The sequence below is a fragment of the Hemitrygon akajei genome, chromosome 4 (assembly GCF_048418815.1).
Source record: "Hemitrygon akajei chromosome 4, sHemAka1.3, whole genome shotgun sequence".
NCBI lineage: Eukaryota > Metazoa > Chordata > Chondrichthyes > Myliobatiformes > Dasyatidae > Hemitrygon > Hemitrygon akajei.
Genome location: NC_133127.1, coordinates 197,375,836 through 197,399,847, shown reverse-complemented (window position 1 = coordinate 197,399,847; position 24,012 = coordinate 197,375,836). Strand labels below are relative to the sequence as shown.

Below are 24,012 nucleotides of genomic sequence, written 5' to 3'. Positions count from 1 at the left end.
GGGATTTGGTGTGTGTGTAATCTATTTTTATTCTTGCATAACTTTATCTACAGAGTTCTACAACTGACTCTAACTTGTTTTGGAGGTTCGAAGTCTTTAGTGAAGGCCTCCCTGTTTGTTGGTTCACAGTTTAATTGCTGATTTATTTTTCCTTTTTTTAATATTTTTTTTCTTTTCTTCACCCCTTTTTTTAATCTCTGAATTTTTTTCTCTCCTCTCTGTAAATGGTTGATAAATACTCGTCTTGAATTTATAATTTTCCCCTTCCTCTCCTTTTTTTTTTGTTTTTTTTACCTTTTTTTCCCTTTCTTACTTTATTCTTCTATAATTTTTCGCGGGTAGGTTAGTCTTGGTTTTAACCATATAACATATAACCATATAACAATCACAGCACAGAAACAGGCCATTCCGGCCCTCCTAGTCCGTGCCGAACTCTTAATCTCACCTAGTCCCACCTACCTGCACTCAGCCCATAACCCTCCACTCCTTTCCTGTCCATATACCTATCCAATTTTACCTTAAATGACACAACTGAACTGGCCTCTACTACTTCTACAGGAAGCTCATTCCACACAGCTATCACTCTCTGAGTAAAGAAATACCCCCTCGTGTTTCCCTTAAACTTTTGCCCCCTAACTCTCAAATCATGTCCTCTCGTTTGAATCTCCCCTACTCTAAATGGAAACTGCCTATTCACGTCAACTCTATCTATCCCTCTCAACATTTTAAATACCTCGATCAAATCCCCCCTCAACCTTCTACGCTCTTTCTTCCGATTTTCTCTGTATTAAGTTTTATATTTCTGCAGAAGGTGTTCTAATCTGTAGTTATGTTTTCTAGTGCATAAACTAGTTACTATTTGCTATAGTATTTATACGGAACTGTTGTTAATGACACAGATCTGGAAGTTGTATTTGGGTTAATTTTTTTGGTAGAGCTAGCTACTTGTTTTGGTAGCCGTCTAGTTTTGGGTTGTGTGGGTGGGGTGGATTTTCCAGTTCCAACATCACTCACTGTATTTATTGTTTCTCTTTATTGCTCAGGACATGTATATGTTTTGATTTTATGAATCTATGTTTACATCTCTGCTCCCAGACTGCTATTGTACTGCTTGACTTTTTATATGCCTGCTGCCTTTTATGCATAATGGCTAGTGCACTTAAATTCGTGAGCTGAAATGTAAAGGGATTGAATCACCCTGTTAAAAGGAGGAAGGTATTCTCACATATCAAACAACTCAAAGCTGACATTGCTTTCCTTCAAGAAACTCATATTCGTTGTTTTGATAACCCCCGGCTTCTGTCAAAGTGGGCGGGTCAGCATTTTCATTCATCCTTTGCCGCTAAAGCTAGGGGAGTCTCCATTCTTATTAACTTAAATATTCCTTTTGAACTCCATAATAAAATATCTGATACAAATGGCCGTTTTATTATTGTTTCTGATAAACTATATAACACTAAAGTTGCACTAGCAAACCTGTATGCCCCCAACTTTGATGATGTTAACTTTTTTGAACGGTTTTTCTCCTCACTACCAGACTTAAACTCATACTCTCTTATACTGGGTGGTGACTTCAACTGTTGGTTGGATCCTAAACTGGATCGATCGTCCTCTGTTACCAGATCACCTACTAAATCTGCCTTAGCTATCCAATCGTTTCTCTCTAATTTTGGTATCTCTGATATATGGCGTTTCCTCCATCCTACGGAGAGAGATTATTCTTTTTTCTCACACGTTCACCATACCTTCACTAGAATTGACTATTTCTTACTCGATAACCAACTTATCCCATTTGCTCACTCTTGTGACTATACGAGCATACTGATTTCTGACCATGCCCCAATTACCCTCTGTCTGAACTTTCCTGGTCTCCCTCAGAGGAATAAACACTGGCGGTTTGATCCAACTTTATTATCGGATGATGATTTTGTAAAATTTATTAAGGATCAGATAACCTTTTATTTTAACACTAATACATCACCTGAAGTGCCATCCCAGATTGTCTGGGATGCCATGAAAGCATATCTGAGGGGTCAAATAATCTCTTACACAGCAAATCTCAACAGAAGATCCCGTGCAGATCGATCAGACCTCATTAACCAGATTAAAGATTTGGATCAAATATATGCCCAAACTAAGAACCCTGAATTATACAAGAAGCGCGTTGAACTCCAAACTAAATTTAACCTTCTGTCCACTCAACCTGTCGAACACCAACTTCTCGAAAGCAAGAGTCGCTTTTACATTCATGGGGATAAGTCTGGTAAATTCCTAGCCAATCAGCTGAGACGTTCCAAAGCCAAACAACATATTACAAAGATCCGGAAGGAGAACGGAGACTTTACATTGGATCATTTAGAAATTAATGACGCATTTAAAAATTTTTATTCTCGGCTTTATTCCTCTGAATCTCTGAATGACAATATCTCGGTTGATCAATTTTTACAGAATCTGAATATCCCCTCACTTTCATCTGATTTCAAAGCCAAACTCAATGCGCCTATATCATCAGAAGAACTATCTTTTGCAATTTCTGCACCGTCCTCAGGGAAATCTCCTGGACCTGATGGGTTCCCTGTAGAATTTTATAAATCATTCTCTTCACTTCTTTCTCCTCAGTTACTTTCAGTATTATCTGACTCATTTAATTACGGCAAATTGCCACCCTCTTTCAATGAGGCATCTATTATTCTTCTTTTAAAAAAGGGCAAAGACCCAACAGAGTGTTCCTCGTACAGGCCGATCTCTCTGCTCAATGTTGATGTAAAGATCTTAGCTAAAGTGTTGGCTCATAGATTAGAAACCGTTATTCCCTCCATTATCTCTGATGACCAAACAGGCTTTATTAAAAACCATCTCCCTTTTTTTAACATTCAGCGTCTATTTAATATCTTATACTCAGCTCCAACTGGGACTCCTGAATGTGTTATTTCCCTCGATGTGGAGAAAGCATTTGATCGTATAGAGTGGAACTACCTTTTTGCAGTCTTAGAAAAATTTGACCTCGGCCAAAGTTTCATCTGTTGGATCCAATTGCTGTACCTGTGTCCTACTGCTTCTGTTTTAACTAATTTTCAGAAATCCCAAGTATTTAATCTCAAACGTGGCACCCGTCAGGGATGCCCCTTAAGTCCCTTTCTCTTTGATTTGGCTATAGAACCTCTGGCGATAGCATTTCGAAACTGTCCTGAATTGACCGGGATTTGGAGAGGGGGTGTTGAGCATAAAGTTTCTCTCTATACTGATGACTTATTACTCTTTCTCTCAAATCCGTCTACATCCTTACCTCTAATGTTTTCACTTCTTGACCAGTTTAGCCAGATCTCTGGCTATAAACTTAATTTACATAAGAGTGAACTTTTCCCAATTAATAAAGAAGCACAAGAACTAATATTTCGTGATCTCCCTTTTAAAGTAGTCCATAATCAATTTACTTATCTTGGAATTACAGTCACAAGGAAGTTTAAAGATCTCTTTCGTGAAAACTTTGTCAACCTTTCATATGCTATAAAACAGAGTCTGGTACAATGGTCACCTCTATCTATGTCTTTGGTAGGTCGTATTAATGTTGTTAAAATGTATGTTCTCCCCAAATTTTTATACTTATTTCAATCTATCCCAATTTTTATTCCTAAATCTTTTTTTGATTCCTTAGACTCATTATTTTGTCATATCTGTGGCAGAATAAGCGCTCTAGAATTAATAAAATCCACCTCCAAAAATCTAAAAAAGAGGGTGGCATGGCTTTACCTAACTTTCGCTTATATTATTGGGCAGCTAATATACGTTGTGCTACCTTCTGGTCTTTCTTCCACGGCCAACCCGAGTGCCCTAACTGGGTGGCAATGGAGTTGAGCTCCACTAAAGAATTATCTATCTCTGCACTTCTTGGCTCTGCACTCCCTAGTAGTCTGCCCAGATCAATAGCTAATCCTCTTGTTAGACACACTTTGCGTATATGGGCTCAGTTCAGGAAATGCTATGGTTTCCGGGGGTTTTCCGTTTCTAGCCCTGTCGCACATAATCTCCTTTTTTTACCTACTACGTACGATTCAGCATTCCATGTTTGGTATAGGAAGGGCATTAGACATTTTGAAGATCTTTTCATTGATAATCGCTTCGCTTCTTTTCAGCAGCTCTCTGTTAAGTTCAACCTGCCTAACACTCATTTTTTCAGATATCTCCAAATCCGACACTTTATTGCTCCCTTAATTCCTAACTTTCCTGAAATGCCTGCAAAAAATGCTATGGACCTATTTCTTTCCATTAATCCACTAGGTAAAGGTTTAATATCAATTATCCGAGATAAACTAACAGCCTTACGAAGGGCCCCTGTGGATAAAATTAAAATGGCCTGGGAGCAGGATTTAAATATCTCCTTATCCGAGGAGAGCTGGGACTCAGTTCTCAAATCAGTTAACTCAACCTCTCTTTGTGCTCGCCATTGCCTTTTACAGTTTAAGATTGTTCATAGAGCCCATATGTCTAAATCTAAACTATCTCGATTCTACCCTGGCATTAGTCCGCTCTGTGATAAATGCAAGAGGGGCGTGGCCTCTCTCATCCATATGTACTGGCTCTGTCCTAGCTTGGAGAAATTCTGGAAAGATGTCTTCACTACATTATCGGGTATTCTGAATCAGCACCTAGAACCAAACCCCTTAATTGCTCTGTTCGGTTTTTGGGGCGAGACAGATTTATGTCTGGGTCCGACCAAATGCCAAATACTATCCTTTGCCTCTCTCCTGGCTAGACGCTTGATCCTCCTTAGATGGAGAGATGTTGCCCCGCCCACTCATGCGCAATGGCTTAACGACATTATGGCCTGGTTGGACCTCGAAAAAATTCATTATTCAGTTCTTAATTCGGATCTAAAGTTCCATAAGGTCTGGGGACCTTTTATTGAGTACTTTCACAACCTTCCTCTTGACTAGGGTTTTTTTTCTTTTTTTTTCTTCTTTTCGGTCCCTTGCTTTCAGCTCCCTTTTTTTTCTGGTAGTAGGCATTATTATCCTCTGTTGCTAAGTGTATTCACAGTCTGGGAGTTTGACTGTCCTGACTTATACTCTTTATATTGTGTTGTGGTCGGTCTGGAGTTGTTGTTGTTTTTTTTCTAAAAAAATTTTAAAAAAGAAACCAGGGTCCCAGTGTCATAGTCACAAAGTGTGATTTATAAAAGATCCCTTATATCTTATTACTATTTTATCCTATTCAATTATTTTTAAATCCCAGCAACCCAAGGTGCACTTTTGTTTTAATTTGTATCTCCTTAAAAAATAGAGAGGATTAGTTGTTGAATGTACACATTGTGTTTCATATCTCTTAACACATTTGATTAATAAATATCTATTAAAACAAGTTTAAAATTAACTATAATCAACCACCAATTCCCATCCATCCAAGATGGTTCCAAACTTGTACCTACCTTTGCACAGGCTCCACTTCAAAGAGCCGGTGCTTTAATTCAGGATACACTTTGAGCAACGGCCAATTCAGAGATCTGAAGTCTAAGAAGACATGGCTTACTCAGGTTCATCGATTGAGGCAAAATGGGAGCAACTCGCAGCAGTTTGGTGCTTTGAGCAACAACCAATCAGCATTCAGGACTGATTGACAAGAATAAATTAAAGTAAGGCGGGGCAAGAGGAGCGGCCATCGGTGGAGTGGTCAGAGTTAGAGTGGGGTTTTGAAGCTTTAGCTCTTCAAGGCTTCAGTGAGAGAAGGCTAAAGAGCTGTAAGTACAGATTTTTTTCTCCCCACAGTTTATTCTTTTTCTTTCTTTATATTTGTTTAGTTAGGAACAGTAGAGATGCCAGGCAGGATAGTGAAATGCTCCTCTTGCATGATGTGGGAAGGCAGGGTCCCTGACAAATTCACTTGGGAGGTACATCCAGCTGCAGCTTCTAACACTCCATATTAAAAAGTTGGAGCTGGAATTACAGAACTTCAGATCATTTAGAAGGCTGAGGGAGTGATAGGTAAGACATATAGAGGTAGTTACACCCAAGGTGCAGGACACAGGAAACTGGGTGACAGTCAGGAAGGGGAAAGGATTAAACAGCCAGTGAAAAATACCCTGTGGCCATCCCCCTCAACAACAGGTATATCACTTTGTCTAATGTTGGGGGGGGGGGGGGAATGACTGAGTTGAGGAAGGTCACAGTGGTCAGGTCTCTGGCACTGCGTCTGCCTCTGTGACTTAGAATGAAAGGGGAGGCAAACAGTGAGCTGTGGTGATAGGGAATTCATTCGTTAGGCAAACAGAAAGGAGGCTTTGTGGATGAGAATGAGATTCCCAGATTGTATATTGCCTTTCGGTTGCCAAGGTCTGGAACATCTTGGATTGAATCCTTGGCATTCTAAGTGGGAGGGTGAAAAGGCAGAGGTTGCAGTCCACGTGGGTACCAATGACATAGGTATGAAGAGTGACGAGGTTCTGCAAAGTAAGTTCAGGGAGTTAGGTGCTAAATTAAAAGGCAGGACCCTTCAGGGTTGTGATCTCGGGATTGTTTCCCACGTGCTAATGAGGCCAGAAATAAGAAGATTATTCAGTTTAATACATGGCTAAGAGGTTGTTATCAGGGGGTGGGGGTGGGGGGGCATAAGATTTTTGGATCATTGGGCTCTCTTCCAGGGAAGGTGGGACCTGTACAGAAGAGATGGTTTTCACCTGAACTGGAAGGGGACTGATATCCTAGCAGGAAGATTTGCTAGTTCTTAGTGCTCCATTTTGGGGTGGGGGGGTGTTTAAACCATAGAACATTACAGCACAGAAACAGGCCTTTTGGCCCTTCTTGGCTGTGCTGAACCATTTTTCTGCCTAGTCCCACTGACCTGCACCTGGACCATATCCCTCCATACACCTCTCATCCATGTACCTGTCCAAGTTTTTCTTAAATGTTAAAAGTGAGCCCGCATTTACCACTTCATCTGGCAGCTCATTCCACACTCCCACCACTCTCTGTGTGAAGAAGCATCCCCAATGTTCCCTTTAAACTTTTCCCCCTTCACCCTTAATGCATGTCCTCTGGTTTTTTTCTCCTCTAAGCTCAATGGAATACGCCTGCTTGCGTTCACTCTATCCATACCCATCATAATTTTATACACCTCTATCAAGTCTCCCCTCATTCTTCTACGCTCCAGGGAATAAAGTCCTAACCTATTCAACCTTTCTCGATAACTCAGTTTCTCAAGTCCCAGCAACATCCTTGTAAACCTTCTCTGCACTCTTTTAACCTTATTAATATCCCTCCTGTAACTCGGTGACCAAAACTGCACACAATACTCCAAATTCGGCCTCACCAATGCCTTATACAACCTCACCATAACATTCCAGCTCTTATACTCAATACTTTGATTTATAAAGGCCAATGTACCAAAAGCCCTCTTTACTACCCTATCTACCTGTGACACCACTTTTAGGGAACTTAATATCTGTATTCCTAGATCCCTCTGTTTTACTGCACTCCTCAGTGCCCTACCATTTACCTTGTATGTTCTACCTTGGTTTTTCCTTCCACAGTGCAATACCTCACACTTGTCTGTATTAAACTCCATCTGCCATTTTTCAGCCCATTTTTCCAGCTAGTCCAGATCCCTCTGCAAGCTTTGAAAAAGCAAGTATTGCAGGGGAATGGGAACCAGAATGCCAGAAAAGTTAGTGGAGATAGAGGTTGGTAAGACCTCAGACAAAAGTCAGGAGTTAGAAAGGTTGAGCATGGTGCAATGAATGTACTTACTTGCGCATATTTCAATGCAAGCTGCATCATAAGAAAGGCAGATGAACTCAGGGCATGGATTAACACCTGGAATTATGATATTGTAGCCTTTAGTGACACTTGTTGCAGGAGGGGCAGGAGTGGCAGCTCAATATTCTGGCGTTCCATTGTTTTAGTGCGACAGAATGGGAGGGATTAAAGGACAAGGAGTGGCGCTACTATCCAGGGAAAATGTTAAGGCAGTGCTCTGTCGGGACAGAATGCAGAACTCGCATTATGGATGGATATGAGAAATGAGAAAGGTATGAACACATTAATAGGGTCATATTACCGACCACCCACAGTCCGAGGGATTTAGAGGAACAAATTTGTAGAGAAGTCGCAGACAGGTGCAAGAAACATAAGGTTGTTATAGTAGGTAATTTTAACTTCCCACATATTGATTGGGACTCCCAGTCTGTAAATGGCTGGAATGGAATCGAGTTTGTCAAATGTGTTCAGGGAAGTTTTCCTTATCAGAACATATAAGTCCCAAAGAGAGAGTTGACGATACTCAATTTGCTATTAGGGAATGAGAAAGGGCTGGTGGCAGATGTTTGTGTAGGGAAACACTTTGTATCTAGAGATCATAATGCCATTAATTACCAAAGGATACGCCTGGTCCGTGGGTTGAGATTCTAAATTGGAGGAAGACATTGGCTTTGTGAGAGAAGCCAGAACGTGATAGCAGATAGTCGCCTCTCTGACTCAAGATCTGTGACTACTGGAGTGCCACAGGGATCGGTACTGGGTCTGTTGTTGTTTGTTATCCATACCAGTGATCTGGATAATACTGTGGTTGACTGGATCAGCAATTTTGCAGATGACACCAAGATTGGGGGTGTAGTGGACAGTGAGAAAGGCTATCATGGCTTGCAGCAGGATCTGGGCCAGATGGAAAACTGGCAGGTGGAATTGAATGCAGACCAGTGCGAGCTGTTGCACTTCGGTAGGACCACCAGGGTGGATCTTACTGAGTGATCGGTAGGGCACTGAGCAGTGCGGTAGAAAAATGGATTGGGGAATACAGGTCCTTAATTCGTTAAAAGTGGCATCACGGGTTGAAAGGGTCATAAAGAAAGCTTTTGACACATTGGCCTTCATAAATCAAAGTACTGAGCACAGGAGATGGGATGTTATGTTGAAGTTGTAAAAGACATTGATGAGGCCTAGTTTGGAGTATTGTGGGCAGTTTTGGTTGCCTACCTACAACAAATGTAAATAAGTTTGAGAGAGTACAGAGAAAATTTACAAGGATGTTGCTATGTCTGGAGGACCTGACTTATAAGGAAAGATTGAATAGGATAAGACTTTATTCCTTGGAATGTAGAAGATTGTGAGGAAATTTGATAAGAGGTGTTCAAAATTATGAGGGGTATAGATACGGTAAATGCAAGCAGACTTTTTCCACTGAGGTTGTGTAGAACTACAACTTGATGTTGTGGGTTAAGAGCTAAAGGTAAAATGTTTAAGGGGAACATGAGGGGGAACTTCTTTACTCAAGAGTGTCATAAGAGAGTGGAACAAGCTGCCAACACAAGTTGTGCATGTGAGCTTGATACCAACATTTAAGAGAAGTTTGAATAGGTATATGGATGGTAAGGGTATGGTGGGCTCGATGTAGATGCGGGTCGATGGGAGTAGGCAGCTTTCGATCCAGACTAGATAGGTCAAAAAGCCAGTTCCTATGCTGTACTTTTCTGGGTCTCTGTGACACTTCCCCAGAGACAGTATTCCCCCTATTGTTTAAACTTCATAATAATGATTATGACTGTGACTAAACCTTAGAGCTAATCAAAGATTTTGAAACTTTGACCAATCTGAATCTATGATAGGAACCATGAAAATGGGGAAATAGGATCGAGCATGAAAACTCTCAAAGAGCTGACATAAACACAAGTGACCAGTGGCCCTGTCCATTCTCTACTCTTCTGGGATTCCATATAATTCAGAATTTTGCACAGTCATTTACAGCAAACACTGCCATCCTCTGGAATATGCACACATAACATCTGTAAATACGTCCAAGGTTTTGGCCATTTCAGAGGTACAGTATGTGGGATCTGCATAGTTTAAATTCATATTCTTCTGATATTCTTCCTTCTTAAGGGTGATGTTTCATGCAAATGTTACAGTAGAGCATGGAAACCGGTCCTTCAGCTCATGCTAAATACCAGCAGAGTGGAGCAGAAGCCCTCTATTCATCAGGGTCAATCACTGATGTTGCATCCTACCTGTCTATGTTGTTGAAACAGCACCACAAGTTGATAAGCAAGCTAGGGCAGTAAGATATGGAGAGCAAGATGTTGCCATGCAACAGCCCCCCCTCCCCCCCCCCCCCCATGTAGCTGATGAACCCAATGGAACAGCAGAGACTGGTACAGTTTGGCACCAGTGATGTTACAGGAGTTTCCAGTCAGCGTTGAACTCAACGTAGGACTGTCTTAGAGATTTCAACTCTGGATTTTTCCTTGGGGTTTACTCTCAAAGCCTTCCCCATGAGTGGGTATAGTCGCAAGGCAGTGGAGGCTTGAGATCCGAGTTTTCTTTCTCCTAGATGAGCTGCCAAGCCCCTACTGCCCGAAGTGACTGGTTTTAAGGCACCAGTGGCCCGCCATTTCCTCTTCTGCTTGAAGTGACTGGTTCAGTAACCCACCGTTGCCCCTTCTGCCCGAAGCAACTGGTTTTAAGGCACCAGTAATCCACCATTGCCCCTTCTTCTGTCAGTACAATGGTTCCACCGGGCTTAGTAGCTAAGCCATGTGTGAAGGCCAGCAGCTGAAGTCCCAATGCCTGCAGCTCAAATAACCTGTGCTAACCATGAAAGTTCCATTTACATTAATCCCATTTTATTCTTCCTACTCATCTCTGATTCCGCTATTCATCTACACACTAAGAGCAATTTACAGTTTGGCTAATTAATCTACCAAACTTCATATCTTTGAGATGCAGGAGGATGATAAGAGCCATAGATCGAGTGGACTTACTTACTTGGGCCCTTAGCTCCCAGTGGAGTAGAGGCCATCGATGACCTACCATCTCCATCATCCTCTGAAATTGATGCCATGGTTGGAATTCATCAATACTTCTGCAATCCACTGCAAAAACTGAACAGGAGATTGGCCTACACAACTTCACCAGAGCCCTTTTGGTTGGCCTTACCCATTTCCACACTGAACCTCCACCGCTGCGGAGGTCTTTCCAAGACTATCGCTTGAACTCTCAGGACGATGCAAAGAATCTGTAAAGGGAGGAAAACAGCTTAATGAGTGGACAAGGATATGGTCCTGATGTTGGCTGCTCTTTCAGAGCTTTGTTCGATATGACACCACTTTTCACAATCCTAATAACCATGAGGAGGTTGAGCAAGCTAGGGCTTTTCTCTGTGGAGTGAAAATGAATGAGAGGAAATGATCAAGGTGTACAAGATGATAAGAGGCGTAGATCGTGTGGAGAGGCAAAGACTTTTTCCCAGGGTGGAAATGGGCTAATACGAGGGGAACAGAACTTGCTGCCCAGGATAGAATGCTGCCCACCAGTTCCAGTCAAGAAATGCCTAATCTCGACCTGGAAATACACAATGCATCCCTCATCAAAAACCCCAGAACATTAAGGATATTTTCACTCAGACATCAGCAGTTCACAAATGTGGCATTATGTGCCCACCTATTTAGGATTCATCTACAAATGAAAAAACCCAAGCAATACATTGAGTGATTTCAATGACCCTCCTAATGAACCTAGAATGCTCATGAAGGGTCTCAGCCCAAAACATCAGCTGCTTATTCCCCTCCACAGATGTTGCCTGGCCTGCTGAGTTCCTCCAGCATTTTGAGTGTGTGTTGCTCTGGATTTCCAGCACCCTCCAAATCTCATGCATGTAAATGAACTTAGAACATTATTAGTACAGCATTGTTCACTGTGCCATTTTATTTAAAGGCATTCCTTTAACTTCCCACTGCTGAGTTTCACATACCCGAGGCCTGCTACAGGGACAACACTCCCATTACCTCCACAGGTGTTGCTTGATCCACTGAGTTCCTCCAGTAGCTTGCTTCTTGCTCCAGATTCCCACATCTGCAGTTGCTTGCATCCCTTTTGGATTAGACTGTGTAATTGTTACTTTCCTTGTAGTTTAAATATCTTATGCTTGCTTGTGTTTTTATATAATTACAGGGTTGTGCAAAAGTTTTAGGCACATATATACAGCTAGGCTGCCCATGACGTATGCACGTGTTCTTGTATTGCACTGTACTGCTGCTGCAAAAAGCAAACTTCATGACATTTGCGAGTGATGATAAACCTGATTCTGATATGGGTCTCTATTGTGGACCGAGAGTGGGAAAGGGGCAGGGAGAGAGGGATCACATGGTTGGGAAAAGGGAAGGAACAGAAAAAACCAGAGACATTCTGTGATGATCCATAAACCAATTGTTTTGAATCAAATAACCTTGTCTGGTGTCTCAGGGCTGGGTGTATCTGCATCCATGCCAGCCCCTCTCCCCCGCCCTTTGCTCCTGTCAGATTTATAAATTCGCTCTTCACTCCATATTGACAAATACAGTGCAAAATTATTGGGGCACCCTAACTATATATATGTGCCCAAGACATTTGCACAGTACTGTATCTGTGTACATGTAATTGCTAAGAATTTTCCAGTGGTTGCAGTTACCAGCAACAACACAAAGGATCCCACCCACTCAGCTCATAGACCTTTAGTCCCACTCCCATCAGTAAGGAGGCTACGTAGCACCCACACCAGAACCACCAGACTCCAAAACAGTTACTTTCCCCAAGCAGTAAGGCTGATCAACACCTACACCCAATAACTCCACCACTACTTTATTTCCTGCCAGTCACCTTATGTACAGCCTAGCACCACCTTATAGACATACAATCAATATGTGTACACAAGCTATCTTATATGTTTATATTTATTGCAATTTTTAAATCATTATTGTGTTCTTTATCTTGTGTGTGTGTTCTTTGTGCTGCATCAGATCTGGAATAACAATTAATCAATCTAACAACTTGGTTGTAGTGCAAGTATTACATTATGTGAATGGAGTCTGTCTGATTGGTTAACTGCTATCTATGGATATTCATTGGAATTAGCAAACTGGTACAAGGGCAACAAACCACATTGGGTTTTTTTCTTCCCTCTGCCACTAGTTAATAGCCGGCTGGTGGTGTAGTGACATCAGCGCTGGACTTCGGGGCGAGAGATCTCGAATTCGAATCCAGCCGGCACCTTTGCACACTCTCCATCCGTGCTGGGTTAAGAGTTGGTGATCTCTTTAAAAAAACTCACCGATTCTGTATTGTGTAGTTTACTAATAAACACCTTTAGTTTTGGTACCACCAGACTCCAACGGATACTTCTGTCTTTGCTGGTCTGACACCCAGTTACAGGGTACGTAACAACGACACATGCCAGTGATATTAAACCTGTTTCTCATTCTGAAACCCATGTGGTCACGGAGAGAGTGTACAAACTCCTTACAGACAGTGGTGGCAATTCAGCCCAAAGTACTGGTGCTGTAAAGTCTTGCTTTTACTGCTCAGTTACCATGCCACCCACAAGTCCCCATCACATGTATGAGCGGGGCCTGTTGAGAATTCATTTATTAAAAAAACAGCATATCAGGATATCTTCAAATGGTTTAATTTGGTTCAAGTATTTCAACCTTGGAGATTAAAAATGATAAATAACCAATAAATGCAGTGTATCGCAATGTACTGCTGCTGCAAAACAACAAATTTCATGGCATACGTCAGTGATAATAAACCTGATTCTGATTCACTTCTGAAGAACTTTGGATCAACACCATCCTCACGTTGACACTCGGTGTTGCAAGTAGTGGTTGACAATGGGGGGGGGGGGGGGGGTGTGATTCAGCAGATAACAGGATCCTATTGGACAAAACATGCTTGATCTTTGTGTCCTGTTCCAAGCTTCACTCTTCCTTGCAGACTACTCACAAGTTTCAAGCCTCTTCAAACAGTACAGCTTGTAGGCCAGGTGAAGATCTGTAGAGATGGTCAGCCTGGAGACGAATGGCCTCTAGCGCCTCAGCGTGCAGTTAAACTGCTCTGCGAATGTTTCCAGGAAAGGCTCCACTGCCTCGGAGATGGTCACTTCCCTCTGCAGTACTTTGCTCAGGGATGTAACCCCTTTCCCCTCTATACCACAGGGGCTGATATGTGAAAACCAGAGGAGATCAGTGTTACAGTTGAGCGCTAACCCATGAGAGGTGATGTATCTGCCACAGTGAATCCCTGCGGAGAGACAGACAGAGAGAGAATATGGCAAGGGGAAGCATTCCTTTGGTACTCACTGTCCACTCCAGCTGCCTCTGCCTCAGCCTCAGCACATCATTTCCACCAGCTACACAGGATCATATCAGGCAGATCTTCCCCTCAACACACCGTAATGCAGGGACCTCTCCCTCCATGACTCCCTGTTTTCCCTTGTCCCTCCCCATCCCCGGTAATTTCCTCTGCATCCATTAGAAATGCAACACTTATCCCTGCACCACCTTCACTATCCAGGGTCTTAAACAACCCTTACAGATGAGGCAAAGATTCCTCCGACCTCATCAACTGCTTTCAGTGGCCTCCTCGACAACAGCAAGATCAAGTACAGACTAGGCGCAACACACACAGAATGCTGGAGGAACTGAGAAGGTCAAGCAGCATCTGGAGAGGGGAATGAACAGTTGATGTTTCGGGCTGAGACCCTTCATCAGGACTGGAAAGGAAGGGGGCAGAAGCCAGAATAAGGTGCGGGTGAGGTGGAGGAGTACAAACTAGCAAGTGAGACCAGGTGAGAGGGAAGGTGGGTGGAGGAGAGGGAATGCAATGAGAAGCTAGGTGGAAGAGGTAAGCGGCTGAAGTAGGAGAAATCTAATAGATGAGACCTGTGGACTAGGGGAGAAAGGGAGGGTGGAGGGGAACTGGAGGGATGTGATGGGCAGATGAGGAGAAGGGGTGAGAGGATGGTATTGGACATGGCCATAAGTGGGTATAGGTGGAGGTCAGATAAAGAGGCAGGGGAAAAAAAGAGCAGATGGAGCTAGATGTGGAGAGTGAAGGGGTCAAGCAGCGACAGATGCTGGAAAGTGATTAGTAGAGACAAGCACCCTGAAAGTGGCCACACAGGTTGATAGAGTGGTAAAGGAGGAATATGGCATGCTTGTCTTTTTTACAGTGGCATGGTAGCATAGCAGTTTGCATAATGCTATTACAGTGCCAGCCGTAAGATTGGGGTTCAATTCACACTACTGTCTATAAGGAGTTTGTACCTTCTCCACGAGACTATGTGGGTTTTCTCTGGGTACTCTGATTTCCTCCCACATCCCAAAGACGTATGGGTTATGCTGAGTGAGTTGTGGGCATGCAATGTTTCTGCTGGAAACAGGGTTACACTTGTGGGCTGCCCTCAGCACAGCCTTTGTTGATTTGATTTAACGTAAAACAATGTATTTCACTGTATGTTTCAATGTATGTGACAAATAAAATTATTCTTTCATCCACTGTTTCACTACACTGCACTTTCTCTGTCACTACAATCTGAATTCTATTATTGCTTTGTCCTCGTACCACCTTGATGCACTGATGTGATCAAAGAATCCGTATAGATGGCACACAAAACAAAGTACCTTAACATGTGCCAGAAATCGGATTCAGAATAAGCTTTAATATCACTGACATGTCATGACACTTGTTTTGCAGCAGCAGTACATTGCAATACATAACAACTATAAATTACAATAAAAACACATAAATTTAGTAAGTAGTAAAAAAGAAAGCAAGAAGAAGAAAAGGTAGTGAGGCAGTGTCAATGGGTTCAATATCCACTCAGTAACCGGATGGTGGAGGGGAAGAAGCTGTTCGTGAATTATTGAGTGTGTGTCTTCAGGCTCCTGCACCTGCTCCTTGATGGTACCAATGAGAAGAGGACAAGTCCTGGGAGATGGGGGTCCTTAATGATGGATGACGCTTGTTGGAGGCATCACCTTTTGAAGGTGTCCTCAATCCTCGGGAGACTAATATCTGTGACGGTGCTGGCTGTGGTTACAACCCTCTGCAGCTTTTTCTGATCCTGTGCAGTGGTCCCTCCATATCAGATGGTGATGCAACCAGTCAGAATGTTCTGCACAGTACCATCATGAAGCAATTTCATGATGGTAGATGTCAGAGCCACTGGACAGTTGTCATTAAAGCACTAACTTGTCATTAACACAGTAGTCATTAACTTGTTTGTCTTTGGTATTATATTTCCAGGATTTTAGGTTTTAGTTTCTAGATAGTAGTCTTCTTATCTGGTGGTAACCACAGGTTGAAGCAGGGAAAGGCTAAAAATGTCTGCAGATATTCCTACCATCTAAGAATATAGCCAGGGACATCATCTGGGCCAGATGCTTTTCACAGGTTCACTGCCCATAAAACTGATCTTGTGTCCATAACAATGTCTGGATTCAGGTGTACTGGAAGCTGTCGGGATGGGTGGTGACATGCCTGCTCCCTTCTGCTGGCTGAGTCTATGATCCTCCGCAGCTTTTTCCAATACTGTGCAGTGGCCCTTTCATACCAGATGGTGATGCAACTATTTAGAATGCCCTTCACCGCAAATCTGTTGAAATTTGCAAGTCTTTGGTGAAGTGCCAAATCTCCTAAATTCTTAATGAATTACAGCAATGTTGTGCCTTCTTTGTAATTGCATGAAAATCTTGGGCCCAGGTATAGATCTTCAGAGACGATGGCATTCAAGAATTTTTAACTGCTCACTCTTTCCACTGCCGATCCCTCGATGAGGACTCGTGTGTGTTCCCTTGACTTTCCCTTTCTGAAGTCCACTATTCATTCTTTAGTCTTACTGACGTTGAGTGCAAGGTTGTTGTTGCAACACCACTCAACTAGCTGATCTATCTTGCTCCTGGGTGCCTCTTCATCACCATCTGAAATTCTGCCAACATGTGACAATAATAAAACAATTTGCCAAAATAAATTACTTTTTACTTGCTCTTCAGTTGCTCATTTTACACAAGGATCTGTTGTAGACTCATTGATAGAAGATTGATGATTATAATTGCCTTGCCATTACCAGTGCACTGGGATGGGGCAAGATGAGAAGAACTCTGGGGTTTACTTCACTTGTCTTTCGTACTTATTCTTGAGTGGCCAAACAATTATCCAAGTCCTAACCACATACTGTCCATCTCACCATGCCTCTTGTGAGGCATCTTTGCTGTCTCCAACTAATTGAACTCTTAAAAACTTGCACTTGTTCCTCAAGCACACTCTGCACAAAGCGAACTTACAAACTCTTCAGAAGCTCTAACAGAGTAATGATATTTTTTATGCTGAAATTGACTAATTGGATACAGGTATTGAGCAACTGCAAACCTTGTGAATGTTCCAAATTAACTAGCAATGGTAATACAGGTATTATTAACCAACAGAAACTACAAACTAAAAGTCAATGATACTTTAGAGTTGGTAAAGTAATTGTTCAATATTTAGAGCATGTTTTGCATCCTTATCTAGTCTTCATATGCCAAATAGCTTGGGTCCCCTGCTGTGCAAAGGAAAGCAGCGGTCTGCAAAGAAGGACCTTTCGCATCTGGGTTGGTTGCCCCCTGTACTAAACTATCCTCACCTGCACATTATCTTTTTAAAAATTAGCTTTATTTGTATATTGAAACATACAGAGGAATGCGTCATTATGTTAAATCAAATTAGTGAGGATTGTACTGGGCAGCCACATGTATCTCCATGATTCCAGCACCAACATAGCATGCCCACAACTCACTAACTCTAACTGTGCTAAATTGAACTGAACGTTGTGTCAAGGACTCTGCGTACTATTCTCTCATTTGTTTACTGTTTTCTTGTTTTGTTCTTTTTTTTGCACATTGGCTGTTCAATGTTTTCTTTGAATGGGTTCCCTGGTGTTGCGTTGTTTTATGGTTGTCCGCAGGAAGGTAAATATCAGGGTTGTATAGTGCCTAAGTACTTTGATAATAAATGTACTTTGAATCTTTGTACTTCTATGGAATTGGGAGGAAACTGGAGAACCAGAAGCAAACCCACTGGTCACAGGAAGAACATACAAATTCCCAACAGACAGAAGCAACCAAACTGCTTCCTAAAGTGCAACATAGAACCCACAATGTTGTGTTGAATTTATAAACAACATATAGATTTATAGAAGGATGACCCTTTTGAACAGAGATGAGGACGAATTCCTTTAGCCAGAGGATGATAATTTTTAAAGAATTCATTACAACAGAAAGCTATGGAGGCAAGTCATTAGGTATATTTAAAGTGGAGGTTGAAAGGTTCTTGGTTAGTAAAGGCTTCAAAGGTTATGGGGAGAAGGCAGGAAAATGGAGATGAGAGAGATAATAAATCAAGTATGCTGGAATGGTGGAGCAGATTCAATGGATAGAATGGCCTAATTCTGCTCCTATTTCTTATGGTCTACTCTAAGAACAATCCAACCTTTCTCTCCTACATAGCCATCTATTTGACTATCATCCATGTGTCTAGCTAAGAGTCTCTTAAATGTATCTGCCTCTATCAGCACCTCTGGCAGAGCCTGGCACCATCCCTCCAGCTGCAAACACTTACCAATGGCACATATTTTGTTTTTTCCAACCCACACTCCAGTCTCAGATGAGGTCTCTGCTTTTATACCAAACTTGGAGCAGAGCTGGACAGCGGTTCTCTCCAGTTCACCCACATACCACCTCACGCTCTTTTTGAAGTGGGCCAGGTTCAGGATGGGATAGCACACCAGCTGTCCGGGGCCATGGAAGGTGATCAACCCTCCTCGGTTTGCCCGGTAGAACTCCGCACCCAGCTCTTTCAACCTCTCTTCCTCCCTGATCGGGTATGGTGCTGTCCGTATGCCAATTGTGTACACTGGAGGATGCTCGCACAGGAGCAGCGCATTCAATGGGGCCTCATCGGTGGGCAGACGGGTTAGGGCGTCAACGTGGCGCCGGATGAACTTCTGCTGAGCTTGTAATGCGTTACCATAAGAGATCCTCCCAAGGTTCACCACTTCAATCATTGGCTTTGAGAAGGTCATGGCACCAAATTCAATTTTTAGCTTTCAAGGATGAGAAAGGTGTCCTATGATGCTCTGATAATCCAAAGTTCTTAACATCCAAATTGGCACTCTGATGCTACTGCTGTAATGAGAAATAAGAGGTGGATCAAGTTCAAGATCAGTTTATTCTCAATCAAACATTCACATGTTATCTGCCAAATTAAACAATATACTTCTGCACCAAATTGCACAACACAGTACAGATAACACACACACCACATATAAAGAGTGGGTCCAGAGGAGATTCACAAGGAATGATTCCAGGAATGAAAGGGTTAACAGATGAGGAATATTTAAGATCATATGACATAGAAGCAGAATTAGGCCATTCCATCATGGCTGATCCCAGATCCCATTCAACTTCATACACCTGCCTTCTCACCAGATCCTTTCATGCCCTGACCAATCAGGAAACAATCAACTTCCACCTTAAATATACCCACAGACTTGGCCTCCACCACAGTCTGTGGCAGAGCATTCCACAAGTTTACTACTCTCTGGCTAAAAAATTCCTCCCTACCTCTGTTCTAAAGGGTCGCCCCCTCAATGTTGAGGCTGTGCCCTTTAGTTCTAGATACCCCACCATAGGAAACATCCTCTCCACATCCATCCTATCTAGTCCTTTCAACATTCAGTAGGTTTCAATGAGATTCCCCCGCACCACCACATTCTTGTAAATTCCAGTGAGTACAGGCCCAAAGCTGCCAAACGCTCCTCATTGTTAACCCCATAATTCCTGGAATCATCTCTGTGAACCTCCTGTGGACTCTCTCCAATGATAGCACATCCTTTCTAAGATATGGGGCCCAAAATATACCACAGACACTCACCCTTTGGGCCATCTAGTCCATGCCAAACTGTAATTTTGTCTAGCCTCATTGACCTGCAACCTGGACCATAGCCCTCCATACCTTCCATCCATATACTGTACCTACTAAAACTTCTCTTACATGTTGCAATCAAACACGCATCCACCACTTTTGCTGCCAGTTTGTTCCACCTTCACATGACCCTCTAATTGAAGAAGTTCCCCCTCAGATTCCCCTTAAATAGTCCACCTTTCACCCTTAACCTATGATCTCTAGTTCGAGTCTCACCCAACCTCAGTGGAAAAAGTCTGCTTGCACTTACTCTATCTATATCCCTCATAATTTTGTATAGCTTATCAAATCTCCCCTCCTCAGAACCATTACAAGACATTTTATTGTTTTTCACTGAGGGAGGAATGTTTGCCACTAAGCAGTCTTTCTAAAATGGCTCCTTTGACACTACAGAACTCCCTTGCTACTGAAGTATTCCAGGACAGCTTCTATCCCACTCTTATCAGACACTTGAGTGAGCCTCTCATACGCTAATTTTGAATACTTGATCTCCCAGTTTACCCTTCACTTTATTTGTCTACCTGCACCACATTTTCTCTGAAACTGTTACGCTGTGTTCTCCTCTCCTATCAGATTCCTTTTTTCTCCACCCTTTTGCCTTTTCCACACATCACCTCCCAGCCTCTTATTTCATACCCCTCTTCCCTGCTACCTGGCTTCACCTATCACGTTCTAGATTGTCCTCCTTCACCTCGACCCCCTCCTAACCTTTTTATTCTGGCATCTTCCCTTTTCCTTTTTAGTCCTGATGAAGGGTCTCGGCCCGAAATTTTGACTGTTGATTCATATCTATAGTTGCTGTATGAACTGCAGAGTTCCTGTAGCATTTTGGGTGTTACTCTGTGCTCTGCACTGTTTGCTTTTTACTACCTCGATAGGTGGCACAAAAGCAAAAGGTTTTCCACCATGAGACGATAATAAACCACACTCTTACCCACACTGCACCAGAATATGTGAATCCCAGATCGGCCTCTAAATCTACCCGAGGACCCATCAACAGACAACCCCTTATCAGGAGTTCCCAACCTGAGGTCCACGGACTCCTTGGTTAACGGTATTAAAAAAGGTTAGGAACCCTTGCCTTGGGAGAACATCATATTTAACCAGCTCCATCATGGGCACTAGCCTCCCGAGCATCAAGGATACCTTCGAAAGGCAATTCCTCAAAAAGGTGGCATCCATCATCAAGGATCCTCACCATCTGGGACATGCCCTCTTCTCATTGCTACCATCAAGATGGAGGTACAGGAGCCTGAAGATCCTCAATGTTTCAGGAACAGCTTCATTGGTGCATTTCTGAATGGACAATGAACCCATGAATACTACCTCATTATTATTTCTCGCTACTGTACATTCTGTTGAAAACCCTGGAAGGTAAACAAGGAACAAGGAATCTTCTCATTACTACCATGGAGGAGGTACAGGAGCCTAAAGACACATAATTAACATTTCAGGAACATCTTCTTCCCCTCTGCCATCAGATTACGAAATGGACAGTGAACCCATGAACACTATCGTAGTATTTTTTCTCTTTTTGCACCTCTGACTTATTTTTATATATACTTATTATAATTTAGTTTTTTTAAATTATGTATTGCAATGTACTGCTGTCGTAAAACAAGACATTTCATGAGATGCATCAATGACATTAAACCTTCTGATTCAAACTCAAGTGACCACACTACTAATAAACCAACAACCTTGAACAACCTACTCACTTTCTGGACTGTGGTATTACAGAACACTTCACCTGTTTATCAATAAGTGAGGGCTGTCATCAGTCCTCACTGTAAACTATCGCTGCGTTGTTCTGTGCAGATTACTGTTTTTTTTCTGCTGTAACTTCAGACATCACAAGCAAGGCTCAAAAATCACCAATCAGGACACTTGTTCACATTCCGATTCAGAAACTCGTGTATACACCTTCCTTCGGCAGTGGCTGTGAAAACTTCTCGTTGGCCTGGCGTCATAGAAATTTTCAGTAAGGGCTGTGGTTCTTGTGTGTGTAACATCAACCCAATGATAGAGAACAGTGAGTAGGAAGACCATCACACCGAGACAGTTCACAAAGTAAAGGAATTCAGTCATTCCAAGAGTCTGGGAAAGAAGAGATGAAAACTTTATTGAGATTTGCTCAACTGCTTTCAGAACTGCATCTACACTCAGCAGCCACTTTATTAAGTACACCTTAAACACAAGAGAGTGGCTGATTAGAAATTTGCATTAATGAGCAGGTGTACGGGCGTAACACATACAAAATGCTGGAGGAACTCAGCAGCTCAGACAGCATCTAGGAAATTAATAAACAGTTGATGTGTCAGGCCGAGATCATTTATCAGGACTTGGCCGAAACTGTTGATTCTATCCCTTTCCACAGATACTGAGCCGACCTGCTGAGCTCCTCCCTCAGAGTTAAGGGAAGAAGGCAGGAAAATGGGGTTGAGAAGGAAAATAAATCAGCCATGATGGAATGATAGAGCAGACTCAATTGTCCAAATGGCCTAATTCTCTCCTGTGTATTATGGTCTTCCTCTATTGTCTATGCGTTGAAATGCTAGTTTGAGGAGGGTGTCTATATTCCCATTTTAAAGAGTTAGAGAATCATCCAGTTTCCCCTGGTCCATATTTATACATGAAACAGTGAGACTCATGTCATCTAGTTGAGCTAATGACAATGTGGGAGATTGTCCTTAGCAAAGCTTGTCTTCTATTTCTTACATAAAACTCTTCAATAAGAGCATTAGAAATACAAGAGGTTCTGCAGATGAGCTTTTGGGGTGTTTTGCATCATGAAATTCTCCTCTCATTCTGTATGAAGTGCTGTAACATTGCACTGAGTTGTGAAAAGCAGGCACAGCTAAAATTCTACCCAATTCTCTCACAAACAGCATCAATCCTACCCAAGAAGTCGATGCCTCAAAAAGGCAGCATCCATCATTAAGGACACCTATTGCCCAGGGCAATCTTCTCATTGCTACCATCAAGGAGGAGGTACAGGAGCCTGAAGACACACACTCAACATTTTAAGCAAACGCAAGGAAATCTGCAGATGCTGGAAATTCAAGCAACACACACAAAATGCTGGTGGAACACAGCAGGCCAGGCAGCATCTATAGGAAGAAGCAAAGTCAACGTTTGGGGCCAAGATCCTTCGTCAGGACTAACTGAAGTAAAAGATAGCAAGAGATTTGAAAGTAGGAGGGGGAAATCCGAAATGATAGGAGAAGACCGGAAGGGGTGGGGTGAAGCCAAGAGCTGGAAAGGAGATTGGCAAAAGGGATACAGAGCTAGAGAAGGGAAAGGATCATGGGGAGGCCTTTCCCTTCTCCAGCTGTGTGTCCCTTTTGCCAATCACATTTCCAGCTCTTGGCTTCACCCCACCCCTTCCGGTCTTCTCCTATCATTTCGCATTTTCCCCCTCCCCTTTTCAAATCTCTTGCTATCTTTTATTTCAGTTAGTCCTGACGAAGGGTCTCGGCCCGAAACGTCGACATTGCTTCTTCTTATAGATGCTGCCTGGCCTGCTGCGTTCCACCAGCATTTTGTGTGTTGCGCTCAACATTTTAGGAACAGCTTCTTCCCCTCTGCCAGCAGATTACTGATTGAACTATAAACCCATGAACACTGCCTCACCTTTTTTATGCTTTTTTATACTAATTAAATATAATTTTATATATATTTCCTATGGTAATTTAGTTTTTTATTATGTATTGCAATGTACTATGCCTCAAAACAAATTTCATGATTTATGTCAGATATTAAACTTGATTGTGATTCCAAATATGTTCATTATCTTATGATAAAATTTATATCAAGATCAGTTCACTTTTCACCATGACGATATTAATCTACTTCGACTCCAGGTAAAGTAATCCCATTGGAAAGTGGTAACATGCATCTACAAGTTAATGTATTGAGCTGTAAATTCATAGTACAGTATAGCACAGAATGGGCCCTTCAGCCCACAATCACAGCCCAGTCCACCACAGGTAACACCCTCTCCACCAGTGAGCACTTCTACAAGGAGTACTACCACAGGCAAGCAGCATCCATTATAAAAGACCCTCATCATCCAGGCCATGCTTTCTTCTCACTGCTGCTACCTTTGGGACAGGAGCCTCAGGACCCACACCACCAGGTTCGAGAACAGTTATTACCTCCCAACCACCAGAGTGGATAACTTCACTCACCCAAACACTGAACTGATTTCACAACTTACAGACTCATTTTTTGGGGACTCTACGATTCATGTTCT

At 42.4% G+C, this 24,012-nt stretch overlaps 1 protein-coding gene across 13 annotated transcripts in view; it reads right to left on the bottom strand.

The window, feature by feature from the left end:
• lipt2 (lipoyl(octanoyl) transferase 2) overlaps positions 1 to 24,012 on the bottom strand; it is a 39,479-nt gene that overhangs the window by 7,095 nt on the left and 8,372 nt on the right. For 3 of the 13 annotated variants that reach the window (XM_073044394.1, XM_073044390.1, XM_073044393.1), the window contains exons 2-4: positions 21,508 to 21,854; positions 18,393 to 18,958; positions 13,407 to 14,036 (exon numbers count right to left, since the gene is read on the bottom strand). In XM_073044394.1, coding sequence (XP_072900495.1) covers positions 13,822 to 14,036; positions 18,393 to 18,855 — 678 coding nt within the window. In that variant the 5' untranslated portion in view covers positions 18,856 to 18,958; positions 21,508 to 21,854 and the 3' untranslated portion in view covers positions 13,407 to 13,821. Of the gene's footprint in view, positions 1 to 5,034; positions 5,508 to 10,471; positions 10,999 to 13,406; positions 14,037 to 18,392; positions 18,959 to 21,475; positions 21,855 to 24,012 lie in introns of those variants that run through there. The other 10 variants (XM_073044397.1, XM_073044396.1, XM_073044399.1 and 7 more) reach the window with 7 other exon arrangements.